This window comes from Rhinatrema bivittatum, chromosome 7 (assembly GCF_901001135.1).
Source record: "Rhinatrema bivittatum chromosome 7, aRhiBiv1.1, whole genome shotgun sequence".
Lineage (NCBI taxonomy): Eukaryota > Metazoa > Chordata > Amphibia > Gymnophiona > Rhinatrematidae > Rhinatrema > Rhinatrema bivittatum.
The window spans coordinates 198525395-198544653 of NC_042621.1; the positions used below are offsets into that span (position 1 = coordinate 198525395).

Genomic DNA, 19259 nt, shown 5'->3' on the forward strand with positions numbered 1-19259 from the left:
AAAAGAGATTTTTCAGTCAATCGGCAGCCATCTTTTTCCCCTCTTTTCTTTGTTTTAATGGTATTTTATTGTATGTTTCATTCTGTTGTACTTCGCTTGGAAGGGTGTTATCTTAAGATCTATAAAACGATTCATAAATGTTATAAATACATAATTCAACCCATTATTGTGTCTTTAATTTTATATATGCACTGAGCGAGCATAGTGGAGGGCTTCAGGATTGCATGATACTAACGGGGTTTATGGTACTGTTCATTGTCAGTGGTATTCTAACCACCAAAAGGGGTTGGGGGAGTCTAAGCAACCATAATGAAGCTCTTCACCTGAATGACCATAGTGAGAGTCTCCAGGATTGAATGATACCAGCGAGTTTTACATTCTTTGAGGACTGTTCATTATCGCCATTGAGCCCAGTAGCCAAGTTATAACAATGGGATTTTATCCCACAGTCCAACAAACTGATTATTCAGCTAATTCGGTTACAATATCACTTTTATCTATATTTTAACAATTTTTGTGTGTGGTTGTATGAATGTAACATTTTTTATAAAACATTAAGGGGAAGTAGCACATATGTGATATTGTGTGTGATTTGTTAGCTTTTTTTCTATTATTATTAGTAAAACATCTTTAGACTTCTGTAATGGTCTTGTGAATAAAATTTTTTAGCTAGGGGATTTCAACCCATCGTGTGTGTGTACGTATATACCGTAAGTATATACACTCAACAACTGACTCGCTAATGTCGCACTCATATAGTTCTGCACTGACAGCCTGCCAGTATTCTCCATCGCCAGCAGATAGTGGACATGCATACTCTATCTGTGGACATAGTCCTGTCAGGATAAAGACAGGGCAGGGTATTCCTGAGGCGATAATGAAGGCTTCCTTCTGTAAGTGTATCTGGTGTAGATAACCTTACATTTCTTAGCATCTAGACAGATGAATTTAGAACCAGTGGGCTATGCACCTGTACCAGCAGATGGAGACAGCAAAGCTGACATCATGGTATATATACCCCTGCAGTGACATCAGCCCGCCTGTTTTCTCCATCTCCAGCAGGTGGTGGACGTGCATCTCCCTACTAGGGATTGCTTTAAAGTTTAGGAGAAAAGGAGGAGATTAAGTCACCCCATTCTCCTGTGGTGATACCTTAGGATCCCTCCCTCAGTTGAGAATTCGTGAAGTGATTTCTTTCGCCCCTCAATGAGTGCCTTGGTCCGGTAGCTGGCTTTTGAGCTGGCAAGAACGTAGCTGTAAAAACAAAAACCAGCTGAAAGGCAAGCAGGTACAGGAAGTCTAACACCTCTTTTATTTGCACAGAAAAGAATATATAAAACATACATTGGTTAGGAACTATGATTATAATTTTGATCATTATAAGGCATATTAACCTAAGTGCCAAGTAGTTCCTTATATAAAGATCTCTCCATCATATGTTGTTGGTTTTTGGGTTTTTTTTGTTTGTTTTTTGTTTTTAAGTAAAGCTAACTTATGAACTGTTGTGATTTGGGTGATGTTTTGTCTAGATAGTTGTATGCTTTTCATCCTCTTTGCACTGTTTGAATTGTTAATTTCCACTTGAACATAATATCTATCTGTCTATCTTCTAATGAATACAATAACAATATGTGAGCTTAAAAATAGTTATACCAAGTACATATTTTCTGTTTGGTTGGGGAAATGCCTTTCTTTAATATTAAAATAAAAAATGTTTGTGTCTTATATTTTCAGGAAACTAGGATTCGTGCAGTAGAAAAAGATTCTAAAAAAAGAACCAACAGTTTTTCTGTTATTAACCCTTTTGCTGGAGAGGCTGTTACACAGATTTTTGCAGCTGACAATAGAGAAGAACTTCAGAAATGGATGGAAGCTTTTTGGCAGCACTTCTATGATATCAGTAAGTAGGCATTCCTGGCAGCTTATCCCAGCGATGCAAGCACAAAACATTATATCAAACAGTAAGCTGAAAAGTGGCATCATAATTCTAAAATTTGAGAATGAAGGAGCCATTTTCACAAAAGAACTAGATTTGGCTGTTAATTTTCCTATTTGTGCTATAGTGAGACTGCTGGATAAATAAGCTTGAATTTCTACCAGTGGGGTCTAGGGTAGAACTAGCCAAGCATTTATTTCCTGAATCTTACTATGGTTCAGGAAGCCTTATGGCTAGGTCTTTAATTAGAATTATAAAAGTCTCAATACCAAAACAGAAGATAGGCTAGAAAATATCAATGCAATCAAATAGATCTACTCAACATTAATACACAAACTTAAATGTAATCATTCAAGCACCTGTGTGTTGGTGACCATCATATGAAAAGCACAGATTGCACATAAAGTTTGACTTATGCCTTGAGTTATAATCTTTGACCACACTTTTTTTTTTTGTTTAATATGTAAGTAAAAGAAAACTTACTATTTCAAGAAGATTTCCAATATCTTGTGTGAACTCATTATTTGTATCACGGACAAGAAATGTTGGTCTCTCTTGTAAGCTGACAATGAAAGTGTTTTGAATATGCTAATAATGCAGTCTTTCATTCAAGTATTGAAGTTTCATACTTTATAATTAAAGTATCCTGAACTGAAAATGCATTTAATGGAAGCAAATGTCTCTCTACATGCTGCCGCATTTTCAGCTCATGATACTTTATAAAGTGACTTCAGTGCTTGAATTGAAAGACTGTGCTATTAGCGTATTTGAAACATTTGATCAGTGTCTGCTTGCAAGAGAGACCAACTGTTCTCGCCCATGACACAAATAATAAATTCACACAAAATATTGGAACTCTTCTTGAGAATCGTGCCTTATAGATACTATTTATGCATATAGCTACTGTTTATGCTTCTCACCTTCCGATGACCCAGTGAATATCAGTCTTCAGCTCTGACCCATCTCAATCAGCTCAACTGCAGCTAGAAGTGGAATCTCGTATCTTGGAGAAGGGGATCATATTTGTCTCTTCCCAGAATTGGGTACCAGCATTCCATTCTCAGTATTTCCTAATCCCCAAGAAGTCATGGGGATTAAGGTCTATACTAGACTTGGGAAAACTGAATTAATTGCTGATTCTGTAAAAATGTAAGATAAACTCCCTCCAGACACATCCTAGCTAAGGGATTGAATGTGTACTTTGGATCTAAAAGGCACTTTATGCACACATTGCCATTCATCCTGCCTATGGGAAGTTCCTCAGGTTTGTGGTAAAGATTGTGCATTACCAATATAAGGTGCTCCTGTTTGGCCTCTCCTTAGCCCTGAGAGTGTTCGTGAAATTCCTCTCAGTAGTGGCGGCACAGCTTCAACAGCAAGGAGTCTGATGGTTCCCATTCCTGGATAATTGGTTAGTGATATATCTGTCTCAGTAAGGAGTTCTGGAGTCCGAGAATTCTATTTGGCTTCTCCAGTCCCTGGGCTTTCTAGTCAACTTTGCCAAGTCCAACCTGTTTCCAGTTCAAAGAATTCAATTCATAGAAGCCAGGGAAAACTCACTCCAAGAAAAGGCATTTCTCTGTCAAAAGAGCTGGGTGGTTGTTGGACCTGGTAAGGGTCTTAGTCCAGCAGTAAAATCGGTCTTGTCCTGCTTGGCCACATGGTGGCTGCAGTACATATGGTGCCCTTGACTCAAATGCACTTGCATGGCTTTCATTGGCGTCTCTGAAGCCAATGGCATCTGATCTATTAACCATTTATCCCATCAAATATCCATGACCTCCAGGATAAGAGCATCCCTTGACTGGTGGAGGAAGCTGGAAATTCCAAAGATGGGTCTCTTCCTATGTGTGTGTCTACATCAAGTGACACTCTTTATTGATGTTTCCACCAAGGGATGGGAGTGGGAGGCTTATATTGGTGCAACTGGGATCCATCACATCTTCAGTAGAAAGACATCTACAAATCAACCACCTGGAACTGCAAGCCATTTGCTGTGCTCTATAGGCTTCTTCTCAGGAAAAGGAATCTTAATCCAGACAGACAATCAAGTGGCCATGTTTTATATAAGCAATTAGGGAGCTAAGGCTCTTAAGATGTTTGCCAGAAGGGCATCTGAATCTTGACATGGGCAGGACATCATAATGCCCATCTCCAGGCTATCTACCTTCTGGGAATCCAGAATACATTTGTAGCCTGCCTCAGCAGAATGATGCTACAGCACTAGTGGGTCCTTGAACCAAAAAATAGTAGAAGACTTGTTCAGTCATGGAGAAAGCTAGCGATTGATTTTGTCAGCCTCAGAATTCAATAGGAAGATTGAGAAGTTCTGCTTCATGCAGCCAAGCAGATTAGCTTCAGACATATTTTCACTACGCTGGAACGTCAGTCTACTCTATGCATTACCATCAATTCCTTTAATTGCCAAAACTGTCCAGAAGGCCCTTTGGGACAAGACGTGGATAATCCTAATAGCACCATTCTGGCCTCCACAAGTGTGGTATTTGTATATCGTTCTTCTGTCACGTCAGTCTCTGCTTCCATTGGGGATAACTGATGCTCAAAACTCAGGAGGATGACAGACCCTATCACGCGAACCTGCCATCGTTGGCGCTCTTGGCATGGATGTTGACCTCACAGTCTCCTCCTTAACCCTTTCTAAGGCGTTTTAAGTACATACTGGTTTTGGCTAGAAAGCATTCAACCAGAAGATCTTGTAATTTCAAATGGAAGAGGTTCTTGACTTGGTATTGGGCCAACTGTCTGGATCCCTTCTCCTGTAGCCTGAGGGACTTGCTTTGCATCTTTTCCTCCTCTCAACCTTAGAACTCAACACCTCTTCAGTCAAAAATAATCTTAGCTTCATTGTAGTGACTCACCAGCACAGGGAAGAAATTCCTATTTCTCTCCATTGTTTGGCATCCAAGCTCATGAAAGGACTGCAACATTCCAGACCTCCAATCGGTAAATTTCCAGTGTTGTGGGACCTCAGTGTAGTTTTAGCTTTATTCATGAAACTTCCTCCTGCCAAACCTCTCAAGTTGATGGACTTGAAATTTCTCACCTGGAAAATATCAATTTGACCATCCGTCAGATTAGGGCTCTCTGGACATAAGTTCTCCTTTATACTTGAATGCAAGGGTTTTTATTTACAGGACATAGACTAACTTCAGTACTAATTATAAATCAAACAGTCCATTATTCACTGTGTATGTTTTTTTCACAGATCTGATCATGCAAAGTTACTTCTCTAGCATTCCAGTTCAGAGGTCAGCTTCACCATGCAGCTCTCGGCTATTTAGTTGCCCAAACACAGGGCCTTTCCCAGCATAAGAACATAAGAAATGCTATATTGGGACAGACCAAAAGTCCATCGAGCCTAGCATCCTGACTCTTGACAGTGGCCAATCCTAAGTTGTATGTACCTGATAGGATCCCAAATCCTCCTTGCTTATAACCAGGATAAGCAGTGGCTTTCCCAAGTCTACATGGCTAATAATTTTGTTTTTTTTTCCTCCAGGAACTTGATTAAACCCTTTTTAAACCCAGCTACACTACCTGCTTTCACCATATCCTCTGGCAACGAATTCCACAGTTTGTGTGCTAAGTGAAAAAATACTTTCTGTGATTTTTCAAAAGTGCTACCTGTTAGCTTTATGGCATGTCCCATCATCCTAGTACTATAAAAAAGTTAATACTGTTCTCTTTTTAACTGTTCTACACCACTCATGATTTTATAGACCTCTTTTATATTTCCTCTCAGCCATGTCTTCTCCAAGGTGGAGAGCCCTAACCTGTTTATCTTTTCCTCATAGGGGAGCCATTCCATCCCTTTTATCATTTTGGTTGCCCTTCTCTGTACCTTTTCTGGTTCTATTATATCTTTTTTGAGATGAAGAAACTAGGACTGCCCACAATACTCAAGTGGTGGTCGTACCATGGAGTGGTATTATGATATTCTTTTTATTCTCCATTCCTTTCCTAATGCCTAGCATTCTATTTGCTTTCTTGACTGCAGCTGCTGTCAACTGAAATGAAGATTTCAATGTGTTATAGAAGATGCCTGAATCCTTTTCCTGAATGGTGACTCCTAACGTGAAACCTTGCATTGTTTAGCTATAATTTAGGTTACTTTAACCTAGGTGCATCTCTTTGCAGTTATCCTCATTAAATTTCATTTGCCACTTGCATACCCAGTTTTTCAAGGTGGTCTTGCAGTTTCTCTTAATCCTTTTGTGATTTAACAACTTTGAATAATTTTGCATCAGCAAATGTGATCACCTCACTCGTTTCTTTCCAGATTATTAATAAATATGTTAAAGCAGAGGTCCCAGAACAGATCCCTGGGGTACTCCACTATTCACCTTTTTCCATTGGGAAAATTTACCATTTAGCTCTACTCTCTGTTTTCTTTTAACCAGTTCCCAATCCACAATAGGACACTACCCCTGATCCCATGACTTTTTAATTTCCTAATAAATCTCTCATGAGGGATTTTGTCAGATGCTTTCTGGAAATCCAGATACACTATATCAACTGGTTCACCTTTATCCTTATGTTTGTTTATACCCTAAAAAATTGTAGCTAATTGATGAAGCAAGACTTGCCTTGGCTAAATCTCTGACTTTTCCCATTAAACTCTGCCTATGTATATGTTCAATAATTTTATTCTTTATGATAGTTTCTACTATTTTGCCTGGCACAGATGTCAGACTCACTAGTCTGTAGCTTCCTGGATCACCCTTGATCCCTTTTTAAAAATTGGCGTTATTTGCAACCCTCCATTCTTCAAGTACCATAGACTATTTTAATGATAGTTTGCAAATTACTAATAGCAGGTCCGCAATTTCATTATTCTCTTCTTTCAGCACTCTGGGATATATACCGTATGGCCCAGGTGACTTGCTTCTCTTTAGTTTGTCAATTTACCTTATTTCATCTTGTAGATACACTGAGATATGTATCAGTTCGGCTGAATCATCACCTGTGAATATCATTTCTGGCATGGGTATCTCTTAAATCTTCCTCAGTGAAGACCGAAGCAAAGAATTAATTGTCTTTCTGCTAATGCTGGGTCATCCATAGGTGCCCCTTTTACCCCTTGATCATGTAATGATCCAACTGACTGCCTCAAAGGCTTTTTTTTTTCTTCAAATGTACCTGAAAATGTTTTTATTACAAGTTTTTACCTTCACAGCAAGCTTCTTTTCAAATTCTCTCTTTGCAATCCTTATCAATGCTTTGCATCTAACTTGCCAGTGTTTATGCTGTTTCCTGTTTTCTTCATTTGGATCCCTTTTCCATTTCTTGAAAGATGTTCTATTAGCTAATATAGCCTCTCTCACCTCACTTTTTAACCATGCCAGTAGTTGTTTAGCCTTCCTGCCACCTTTTCTAATGTGTAGAATACATCTGGTCGAGTCTTTCAAGATGGTATTTTTTAACAAAGTCTATGCCTGATGTAAATTCTTAACTTTTTGGATTTTTTTTCTAACCATTTTCCTCATTTTATCTTAACCGCCATTCTGAAAGTTAAATTATGTTGCAGTAGATTTTAGTGTCCTCCCTCCAGTTAAGTCAAATTTGATCATGCGATCACTGTTGCTAAGTGGCTTCAACTCTGTTACCTCTCATACAAAACCCTGTGTTCCACTAAGGACTAAGTCGAAAATTGTTTCCCCTTTGTTGGCTCTTGTTCCAGCTGCTCCATAAAGCAGTTATTTATTTCATCTAGGAACTTTACTTCTCTATCATGTCCTGAAGTGACATTCAGCCAATCAATACTGGGGTAATAGCCCATTATTACTATGCTGTTGATTTTCTTTGCTTCCCTAATTTCATTTAACATTTCATTGTCTGTTTCTTCATTCTGACCAGGTGGATGGTAGTACATACACCCCACTGATTTTTTTCGTCCCTTTTTCACCTGGAATTTCTGTCCATAAATATTGAACATTGTATTTTGTTTCCTGCAAAACTTTTATCTTGTTTGACTCTATACCCTCTTTAATATGTGGTGCCACCCCTCCATCAATTTGATACTTCCTGTCATTATAATTTCTCCCAGGACAACCAGGATGGTAGTCCTCACACATGGGTGACATCGGATGGAGCCAGACACGGAAAATTTGTCAGTTTCTAGAAACTTTGACTGGCACGCTGACAGTGGCACCCAGCATGCCACTGTCCACACACGGTCTCTCTTAAGTCTCTTCTGCATCGCAGTTGTGGAGCTCATACTCTCCCCCCCCCCCCCCCCCCCCCTGAAAACGTTTTTTCCTGCGCTGGGTCCCTCTCCATTCCTCCAGTGTCTGCCGGTCGTCGACCGCTCACCGGCCTTCTTTTCTTCATGGCGTCTGGTTTTCATCAATGCCCCCAATGCCCTTGGACTATGTCCCTCACGGATCCACACTAGATTGTATCCTTTGCCTGGGAGCATCGCACGACGTCTGGGGCTGTCGCTTTTGTGGCTAGATGACCCCTAACTGCCGGTGCGCCCACCTGGACAAGATGGAGAAGTTGTTCGGGTCCAGGAAGTCCAAACCCTCTACAGCGGCCTCGGGGGCATAGTCGCTGAAGGGACACGGAGAGCCGATGAACACTAATCCCTTGGTGTCCACACCGCCTCCAATGGAAAGGGGTGCCAGAGATCAGCTTCCTCTCATTTGAGGACTTCGGGATCATCTCCTTCATCCTCTGCACCAAGGAAAGACCGGGCTGAGCACCATGGGAAATCCCAGAAGCATTGCCGCCGGGCTCAGGTTGGCACAGGCGTCTGCTGTAATGCCCTCGAAGAGACCCTGAGGAGAGGAGGTATCGCCCTCCATTGAGGCTGGGGGTCCGAGGTGTTCCCCCACCGATTCTGCTGCCAGATGCTGATTCCCCTCAGGGACCCAAGGGGGATTTGGTTATGCCTCCTTCCTTGGCGGCCTTCAAGGAGGAGCTTGAACGCAGGGTATAGTTGGCGATTGTTCAAGCCCTGCAGGGCATCGAGCTGCCAGCCCCACCCGTGCCAGATCCTATCCCTTCGATGTTGGCACTGCTGCTAGAGTGCCTCTGCATTCTCGCCATGCAGCCGAAGCTAGTGCCCAGGGTGCTGTCGATCCGCCTGTGCTGCCTCCTCCCAATGCCATCCCCATTCTGGGGTCCTCTGAGGAGGAGGGGCCTTTGAAGCTGGAAAGGCCATCGAGGCCCTCTGTTCCACGGCTAGTGTTACCCAGTCTGGCTATGGGTCCTTCGGTGCCCTTGGTGCCCAAGCCATTGGGCCTGGGAAGGCCTCCTTCATGGGCGTCTCTGGGGGATTTTAGCGATGATTGCACCCCTTGTGACCTGTGGGGGGGGGGGGGGGGAAGATGCCTCAGAGTCTTCTTCCAATGACTCCAGTGACCTTTCCTCGGACCCATCTCTAGATGAGTGATGCTGGTTTTGTGCGGGCCATTACTGAAGCCATTCTTTTCCAATTTCTTACGGAGGAGGATGCCAGATACAAGATGCTAGAGATTCTCTAGTTTCTAGATGCACCAAAGGAGGTGGTGGCAGTTCCTGTCCATGAGATTTTCAAGGAGTTGCACCTTAAGATTTGAGATCTCCCTGCCTCCGATGAACAGGAAGGCTGATGCCATGTATTTGATCCATCAGGCTATGGGGTTTGAGAGGCGTCAGCTCCCTCACCAGTCTGTTGTGGTGGAGTCCTCTGCCCTTCCAGAACAGGAGCACAGGGAATTAGATGCGTTAGATAGGAAGGTGTTTCAGGGTGCCATGTTGATTGCCCGGATCGCCTCCTATCAGCTTTATATGACACAGTATTCTTGGAACCTCTGGAAGCAGATCCAGGAGCTGACCAAGCGCCTGCCTCAGCAGCAGCAGGACACCTTTTCAGTGGTCAACCAGCAGGGCTGGAATGCTGCAAGCATAAGCTGCGTTCCATTTATGATGTTTTTGAGATGGCGGCAAGGGTGGCGGCCGCAGGAATTGGTGCTCGCTGGATGACCTGGCTTAGACCTCTGCCCAGAGGTGCAGGAGAGGCTTACAGACCTGCTTTGTACTGGTGAACAACTTTTTTGATGATAAGGTGAGGGATGCTGTAACTCAGTTGAAGGATCATCATGAGACCCTGAAGCACCTCTCGGCCAGTAAGTTGGACCCGCCATCTTCGGCCAGGAAGTCCTCACATCAGGGACCCAGGAAGTCTTACAGCCAGAGGAAATACTATTCTCCTACTTCTCGCACCTGGGCCTAGCGGGTAGGCTCAAGGGGATGCTCTAGACACCAGTGGACCCTCAGCCGGTGCCCCAGACCAGTTCCTTTACGGGGTTTTGTCTGGCTGCGAGGAAGCATAAGACTACTGCCCGAAGCATTGATGCAGGACCCTCCGGTTGGGGGCTGACTATAGTTCTTTCTGGACTGTTGGCCCGCTGTTAAATCGGACCAGTGGTTTCTGTCCATTGTGCGTCGAGGATACTAGCTAAACTTTGAGTGTCCCTCGGGACTCTCCCCCGTGCCCCTCTTAGGGTCAGTCCTCGCATCAGGGAATACTGTTGACTGAGTTTGTCGCCAATGGCCAGGGCTGTCGAGTCCGTTCTGCTGAGCCAGCAGGGATGGGTGTTCTACTGCCGATATTTCCTGATTCCATCCTATTCTAGACTTGAGAGCCTTAAGCAAGTTTCTAAAAAGAGAAAAGTTCAAGGTAGTTTCTCTGGGCACCCTGATTTCCCCTCCTACAAAGAGGAGATTGGCTTTGCTCCCTCAATCTAAAAGATGCCTCCACCCATATTGAGATCTTCCATGCTGACAGGAAGTATCTGAGCTTTGTGGTCAGCAAGCAGCATTTTCAGTACAGGGTGTTGCCGTTCGGCCTGGCCTTGACCCCCACGTGTCTTCACCAAGTGCTTGACCTTGGTAGGTGTGTACCTCCGCAGGTTGGGGGTGCATGTGTTCCTTACCTGGACAATTGGATCGTCAAGAGCCCCACCCAGGAGGGAGCGATACGGTCTCTGTGCTTGACTGTTCCGGTGTTAGAGTCCCTGGGGTTTATTATCAACTACCCGAAGTCTCATTTCGACTCATTGCCTCAATTGGACTTCATTGGCACCAGGTTAGACGCTGCTCAGGGCCAAGCGTATGTTCACACGTTGATGTCCATTGCGGAAGTGGTCCACCAGAGCCAGCAAGCTTTGGCACGCTGCATGTTGCAACTCTTGGGACACATGGCCATGACTGGCCATGTTACTCCCTTAGCTCGCTTGCATATGCACAGAGCTCAATGGACCTTGCGGTCCCAGTGGCGGCAGGCCGCTTAGGACCTCCACATCCACATCCACATGTGGGTTATTCCGTCTTTCTGGGACTCTCTTGGTGGGAGAGTCTGACCAACTTGGAGCAGTGGGTGCCTTTTCAAGTCTTTCTGCCCAGATTGTCTTCACTATGGATCCATCCAGTCTAGGGTGGGGCACCCATGTGTAGGGGCTCTGCACCCAGGGCTTGTGGTCTGCCCAGGAAGCACAGTGTCAGATCAACTTCCTCAACTTCCTGGAGCTCCACGCGATCTGGTATGCACTCTGAGCATTCAGGGATGGGCTGATCAACAGGGTGGTTCTGATCCAGACTAACAGTCAGGTGGCAATGTAGTACGTCAACAAATAGGGAGGTACGAGCTTGTTCCTCCTGTGCCAAGAAGCTGTCCAGATCTGGTCTTGGGCTTTGTCATAGGGTATGGTGCTTTAAGCCATGTAACTGGCCAGGATGGAGAATGTGGAGGCAGACAGGCTGAGTCGAGCCTTCTGAACCCATGAGTGATCCCTGAAACAAGAAGTGGCCGATGAGATATTCCACTTCTGGGGGACCCCGGATGTGGATCTGTTCGCATCCCCCTGCAATAGGAAGGTGGATCAGTTCTGCTGTCTGTCCAAGGGGGACAGTAAACCAGCCTTAGATGCCTTTGCTTGCCATTGAGGCAAGGGCCTTCTGTACGCATATCCTCTGCTTCCCTGGTGATGAAGACTCTTCTGAAGCTCCGACAGGACAAGGGAACTAGGATCCTCATAGCCCCTCATTGGCCGAGGTAGATCTGGTTCCTGATCTTGTGGGATCTCTCCCTGTGGGGAACCAATCAGTCTGGGGACTTCCCCAGACCTCATCATGCAGGATCAGGAGAGGCTGCGCCATCCCAACCTCCGGGCCTTGTCCCTGATGGCCTGGAGGTTGAGAGGTTGATTCTGCAACTCCCTCAACCTCTCTATGTCTCAAGTCCTGGTGGCTTCCACTAGGAAGTCTTATGGCCTGAAGTGGAAGAGGTTTTCCGTCTGGTGTGAGCATTACTGGGGCCTGGATCCGTTCTACTACACTACACCAAAGCTACTTGATTACCTCTTGCATCTTTCGGATGCTGGCTTAAAGACCAGCTCCTTAGGGTGCACCTGAGTAAGATTGGTGCCTACCACTAGAGTATGGATGGTTTTCCCATCTCTGTGCAACCCATTGTATGTCACTTTGTGTGGCCTGCTTCAGTTGAATCCTCCTGCGGTGTCCTGGGATCTTAATATGGTGTTGGCTCAGCTCATGAAAGCTCCTTTCGAGCCGCTGCGTTCTTGTGACCTCAAGTATCTGACCTGGAAGGTCATATTTTTGGTCACTGTCACATCAGCACGCAGTCAGTGAGCTTCAAGCATTGATGATATATCCATTCTACATGAAGTTCTTCCATGATAGGATGTTTCTGTGCAGTCTAAGTTCCTGCCTAAGGTGGTGACAGATTTCCATCTTAACCAGTCAATTATCCTACCCACCTTTTTTTCCCAGGCCTCATTTGCAACTGGGCTATGCTCGGTCTGGATTGCAAGAGAACCTTAGCCTTCTGCTTGGGGCAAATGGCAAGCCATAGGCAGTCTATGCAACTCTTCATCTCTAGACAAGAATAGATTAGGAGTTGCAGTTGCTAAGCAGACCCAGCCCAACCAGCTGATAGATTGTATCTCCTTCTGCTATACTCAGGTGGAACTGCATCTTGGGGGCCATGTCAAGACTCATTCTGTTAAAGCCATGGCAACTTCAGTGGCCCACTTGAGAACGGTCCCTGTGGATGAGATCTGCAAGGCTGCAACATGGAGTTCTCACCATACTTTCGCCTCTCACTACTATCTGGACAGGGATGGCCGATGCGATAACAGCTTCGTCCAGTCTGTCCTCCAGAATATCTTTCAGCTGTAAAACCCAACTTTTCCTACCTACAGCCCTTTTTTCAGGTTCAGGCTGTCTTCCTCTGTTACCAACAGTACCACTGTTGTTGTGCCCATTGGCACGTGGTTAAGTGTCTGTTGGTCTTTTTGAATTCTGGGACAGCCTGTAGCTAGGGATTCTGCCATGTGTGAGGACTACCATCCTACTTGTCCTAAGAGAAAACAGAGTTGCTTACCTGTAACAGGTGTTCTCTTAGGACAGCAGGCTGTTAGTCCTCACGAAACCTAACTGCCACCCCCATGGAGTTGGGTTTCATTATGTTTATTTTATTTTTTCATAATTCTGTGTTATGAGACTGAACAGGGACCCCCATGTGGATAGTGGCATACTGGGCATGCTCATAAGTTTTCCATGCCAGGCTTTATCCGATGATGTCACTCGTGTGAGGACTAACATCCTGCTGTCCTAGGATATAAGTTATAAGTAAGCAAGACTTCTTTATCTGTCTCATTGGTTATCCTCCTCCTACCAGGTCTCAGATGCCAATTATATCAACCTTTTCATCCAGTGCTGTACGCACTGAGTCTCCCATCTTATTTTTAAGACTTCTAGCATTTGTTTACAAATATTTCAAAGTATGCTTTTTGTTTGTTTTAACAACTTTCTGCTCTGTCTGATCTTTACTTAAAGGTACCTGGTCCATTTTAGCATTTATTGCAACCTCTCTACTGGAATGCCCTAAATTTCCTGTTCCCTTAGTATCCCTCAAAGATGCATCATTCCGAACCATGCGCATTTGAGTGACTATCTGCTTTCCCCCATCATCTAGTTTAAAAGCTGCACTTTCTCCTTTTTAAAGGTTAGTGCCAGCAGCCTGGCTCCACTCTGGTTAAGATGGAGCCCATCCTTTGGAACAGACCGCCCTTTCCCCAAAATGATGCTCAGTTCCTAACAAACCTAAAACCATCTTTCTTGCACCATCGACTCATCCATGTAATGAGACTCTGGTGCTCTGCCTGTCTCTGGGGTCCTGCATGTGGAACAGGGAGCATTTATGAGAATGCAACTCTGTAAATTCTGGATTTCAACTTTCTACTTAAATTCCTAAATTTGGCTTCCAGAACCTCTCTCCTGCACTTTCCTTTGTCATTGGTACTCACATGTATCAAGACAGCCAGCTTCTCCTCTGCACTATCTAAAATTTTATGTATATGATGCATGAGGTCCACCACCTTCGCGGCAGCAGGCAAGTTATCAAGCAATCTTCACATCCATCAGCTATCCAGCTATCTTCCTAATAATTGAATCACGCAGTCCAACGGCCATCCTAATCTTTCCTTCCTGGGCACGTTCCACTGGAATAATATGCTTGGTGCGAGAGGCTACTACATCAGCTTGCATGCAAGTCCTAGCTACAGGATTTCTTCCTGCCTCACCAAGGTGATGTTCTTCCAGGTGACCTTTCTTCTCAAAGGCAGCACAAGGGCTGCCAGATTGGAGGAGGGACTTCTCTACTGTGTCTCTAAAAGTCGTCTCTAAATAAATCTGACTCCTTTAGCTCCTCCAGGTGTGCAACTCTAGCCTCCAGTGATCAGACTTGTTCTCTGAGGAGTAGGAATTCTTTGCACCTAGTGCACACATACAACCTCTCTCCAGCTGGGAGATAGTCATACATCTGGCACACAGTGCAAAAGGCTGGAAAGCCTCCCCCTCGCTGCTGGACTACTATCTCCATCTTAATTTTGAATTAATTTCCTCCTTTAATAAATCTGTAGTAAACTTAGTGTGGAACTTTAAGGTACGTGTGCACGCTTCTGGGCCTTTTCTGCTGCAAGGGATGCAGAGCTGCTGGAAGCTGAGATTGTAGAACCTGAAATCTGGATTGCACGCAGTGACCTCTGGCATTCTCTCCTGGGGGCTGCTGGGTAATAATTGCAGATGAGCCTTCCTGTCCTCTTCTGCTGGATAGTCCTCTTTCATAGTTCTGGAAGAACTGAAAAATGAAATTGCAGACTTATTACTAGTAATTTTTAACTTTTCATTCAAATCAGCTATAGTTCCTGAGGATTGGAGGGTGGCCAGCATAACACCCATGTTTTAAAAAGGGCTCTAAGGGTGATCCAGGAAGTTACAGATTGGTGGATTGGTAATAGGCTGAAGAACAAGAAACAGGGGTAGACTCGGGTAGTTTTAGGAAATATTTCTTTACATAGAGGGTGGTGGATGTGTAGAACTCCTCCCAGTGGAAGTGGTGAAGACAACTGAAAACGCTCGATCATTCGTGTCTGCCAAACGAATCACTCTCTGTGATGGCATTTCCAAAAGACCACAGTTAGTAGAAAGCAGAGCTCAAGGAAGGGATATAAACTCACAGGATTGCATTAATCCAAGTTATTGTTCAAACATTTGTTAATTAACTTGCTTTTTTTATTTGATATGCACTCAATGGATAACCATTGTAAATATTGGAGAACCAGCATTATATGATAGCAAGTGCTAGTACCTGTCAGAACTCTAACCGCAGAGTTCAGAACAATTTCCAAAGCCCTTGATGCATTGGCAGGAAAACCAAAAAGCAGGGAATTACAGTAATTCATCCTGGTGAGAACAAGTGCCTGAAAAGGTACAGACGGGCGATCAAAATGATAAAAGATGGAACAATTCCCCTCTGAGGAAAGGCTAAAGAGGTTAGGGCTCTCTTGCAGAAGACTGCTGAGAAGAGAGATGATCTATAAAATGAATGGCGTGGAAACGGGTGAACGCAAATCAGTTTATTCTTTCAAAAAGTACAAAGACTAGGGGACATGCAATAAAGTTACTAAGTAGTAGATTTAAAACAAATAGGAGAAAATTATTTTTTTTTTTTGCTTAACGCTTAATTAAGCTCTGGAATTCATTGCCAGAGGATGTAGTGAAAGGTGTTAATGTAGCCTGGTACTTGGCCACTGTAGAAAACAGGATATTGGGCTTGATGTTCCTTTGGCCTGATCCAGGATGGCAAATCTTGTGATTTTATGCAATATTTACTGGAAGTCGGAAGGAAAGGCTTTAACTTGCGTAGCATGCGTGGCTTAAAGAAAACCTTATTTACTGTTGCCTGTAAATAATGCTTAATCGATGAATCAGTGTCTAAAACAATGCCCAGATTTTGGACTTGCAGTGACACTGGAATTTCAAGACAATTGAACTCAGAGCAAGAAGGAACTTCACTGGGGGAGAATTCTCCTACTGTGACCCAATTGAAGAATCAGATTCACATCATGTGTCTTAATGAGAAATATATGGAAAAGCAGACTTTACTGAAACATAGAGGAACTTTCTTGCTTGTATGAGATGCTTATCTACAGACATTATCGCCTCAGGCCAGAAGCCTAATTCTCCATGATTATAATGTAGAGATGTGCGCAGGGTGGGGGAGTTTTCACTGGGGGGAAGGGGGGTGTTATACAATTTGTACAGGGGGGTTATACAGTTTGTACAGGGCAGGCATTGCAAAGAGCACACCAATCTTTGCATATCTTTTCGTTACTTATCTGTAATTTTCTTTTGCAAAAATTTAATAAATAAATTTGAAACACAAAATCATAATTTCAGTTTTGTCCAAATTGAGGGCTGAACAATTGTGTGTTAACCAGGATCTGATAGATGATAAGCAAATAGTTTTGGTCTGCTGCAAGGGAATTTCTAGAGTTCAGTTTAAGAACAAAAAAACCTGAATAATATCAGCATATGCAGTAGTTTGTAATTAGCACCTAAACTGACACCTAAGTTTGTACAAAAGCCATCATATAGATGTTAAATAGACCCATGTAGGAACACTAGTTGTTATGTCACTCAGAAGAAGCTATTGCAATGTTCACTTGCGGCACTCACAGACACATGATGTAAATCACTAAAATACTGTTTCCGAAATCCTAATCTCTGTCAATTGGGCAAACAAAATGGAATGATTAAGGGTATCAGATTCTGCAGAAGTATTGAGAATCAACGTTGTATAGCTTATTCACCTATCAAACCCACATCTGATCACATCAAGACTAGAAAGGATCAGATAATACAGCTTGAGTCTTCATCCAGGAGTATTCAAATCAACTCAGTCACTGTGCATGGACACAAGAGGCTCCATTTAACTTATTAGAGGCCTTGTTATGAGAATTTTTTAAACCAGAGCTCATTTGTTTGCCATAATATAGGGTGTAAAGATTTAAGCAATCAAGACTGGTTTTTATTCTAATTACTTTTGAAATATTTCTAGAATTGTTCTTTCATAGATCAGGGGAAACACTCTTCTGCTTTAATACATTTCGATTTGTATTTTTTTTTTAGACAGCCAAATGTGAAAAATGTAGAAGACAAAGCTTTCACAAGGCGCACTGTAGCTTCAGTGATGTAGAAGGATTGAAAAAAGGGCAGACTCTAGCTCTGCCATCTCTAGTACAGATTTCTCTGCTTGCAAAGTTCCCTGCAGATGTAGCATATATTAGTGTAGTCATGTTTGCTAAGGCTATGGAACCTTTTTTTTCTTTTAAGGCTCATTAGATGTAGTTGCCCTTTGGAGTCTACCAATAAAAAGAAGTCAAGAGAGACTTAAAGAATGATGGTAGCTGAAGTTTTTTAAATAATTGTTGGTCTGATAAACTAGCAGGTGACATTGTACCCTGTGGTTCAGATTGATTGAGGACTAATAGAAAAGGTAAGAAAAAAATCCTGTTGTACAGCTCAGTACCATTTTACTAAAAGGCTTCCTGATTGATGATAATGTGACCCCTTTCCTAATGCTGTAGAGCTTAGATGGATATTGTTCCTTTTTATACTGACAGAAGTATAGAGGGGAGTCTTTTACTATATTACAATATTTCTTGTCATTGTGGTCCATTTATTTTTCAAAAGGCACCTAGAGCTATATCCTCTATGTAGCTGCAAATTTGCATCTATAAAATTTGCCAGCTGCCACTGAATATAGCTACTGGCATGTCTCCATTAAAAAAAAAAAAAAATCAGGTAAAATACTATTAAATAAAAACAAATTTTCTGCAGAAGAAATACTTTTTGGTTTAAACTCTCTTAACTTCAGACAGATTTAGCTGTAATATAATCACACTCAGCACTCAGACCAACCATGATCAATTTAACAAGATACAGAAATTTGTTTTGTCTTCCATTAATGAATTAAACTGAGAATATTAGTGTACGTGTCTAAAGGTTGGACAATTAAGGCAAAATAGGATTTAAAACCTGAATTATTAATATTGGGGAAAAATGTAGACCAGTCAAGGTAGAGAAGGTATTGCCTATAGGTGAGGTTTATTAAATTGCATTTACAGTAATATAAACTTGCTAAGTTAAGAAAACAGCAGCTCCTGATATTTTCTGTCTATATGAATTTATATTATGATAGTCAATGAACCCTGTCTACAGGCAAATAACCCATATTACAGGTAGACTTTGATTGCTATTGATTGTGATCACTTTGCCCATCTTTAGTCAAGGTAGTCTGCTGCTGTTGAGAATTTGCATTTAAACAGAATGTTAAGCAACCTTACTCCCTCTCCAGGTGCAATGATTTTTTAAATTTTTAAACCAGTTAAGTGGAAATGTATGGGTATATTTTACATGCCAGAGATGCTGTAGAATTTTTTTAATTTTGGAAATAGAATTGTATACACTAAATTAGGTGTCTCAGCCACCCTTTTTCAACTTTCTCATTTATTGTGCCAGAGCAGTTGTTCTTTGCAGTTTTTTCTTTCCATTCCAGATAGTCATACATGTCTCTTCTAGCACGGTGTTGTCACATCTGCATTGCATTATGGGAATTTGAAAGTTTTTTTAAACTCAGATGACTTCTCTCTTGTTACTATTTTTTCATTTGTTCTTTTCTCCAAATACAAGCAGCAATAATGGGTCAAACTCTTGGGTCATGTGAACTGCATCACTGGATAACCATTTCCAGAGCTTTCTAGAAGAAACCTTTGCACATGCTGTTAGACCAGCTGCCTGCAAGTTATTTTCCTGGCTGTCTTGTCAAAGGATGATTATGAGATTGTTGTAACCGTTTTTTATCCTACCTGCTTGCCTTTTGCAGGCATTTTTCTCCTACATTTTAGGCAAGTTTTTGTTTCCCCCCCCCCCCCCCCCCCCCCTCTTATAG

At 42.8% G+C, this 19259-nt stretch overlaps 1 protein-coding gene across 1 annotated transcript in view; it reads left to right on the top strand.

The window, feature by feature from the left end:
- The window catches only part of RTKN2 (rhotekin 2), a 197841-nt gene that overhangs the window by 167727 nt on the left and 10855 nt on the right, over positions 1-19259 (top strand). The window contains exon 10 of the mRNA XM_029609740.1: positions 1735-1900. Within this exon, the coding sequence (XP_029465600.1) occupies positions 1735-1900 (166 nt within the window). The remainder of the gene's footprint in view (positions 1-1734; positions 1901-19259) is intronic.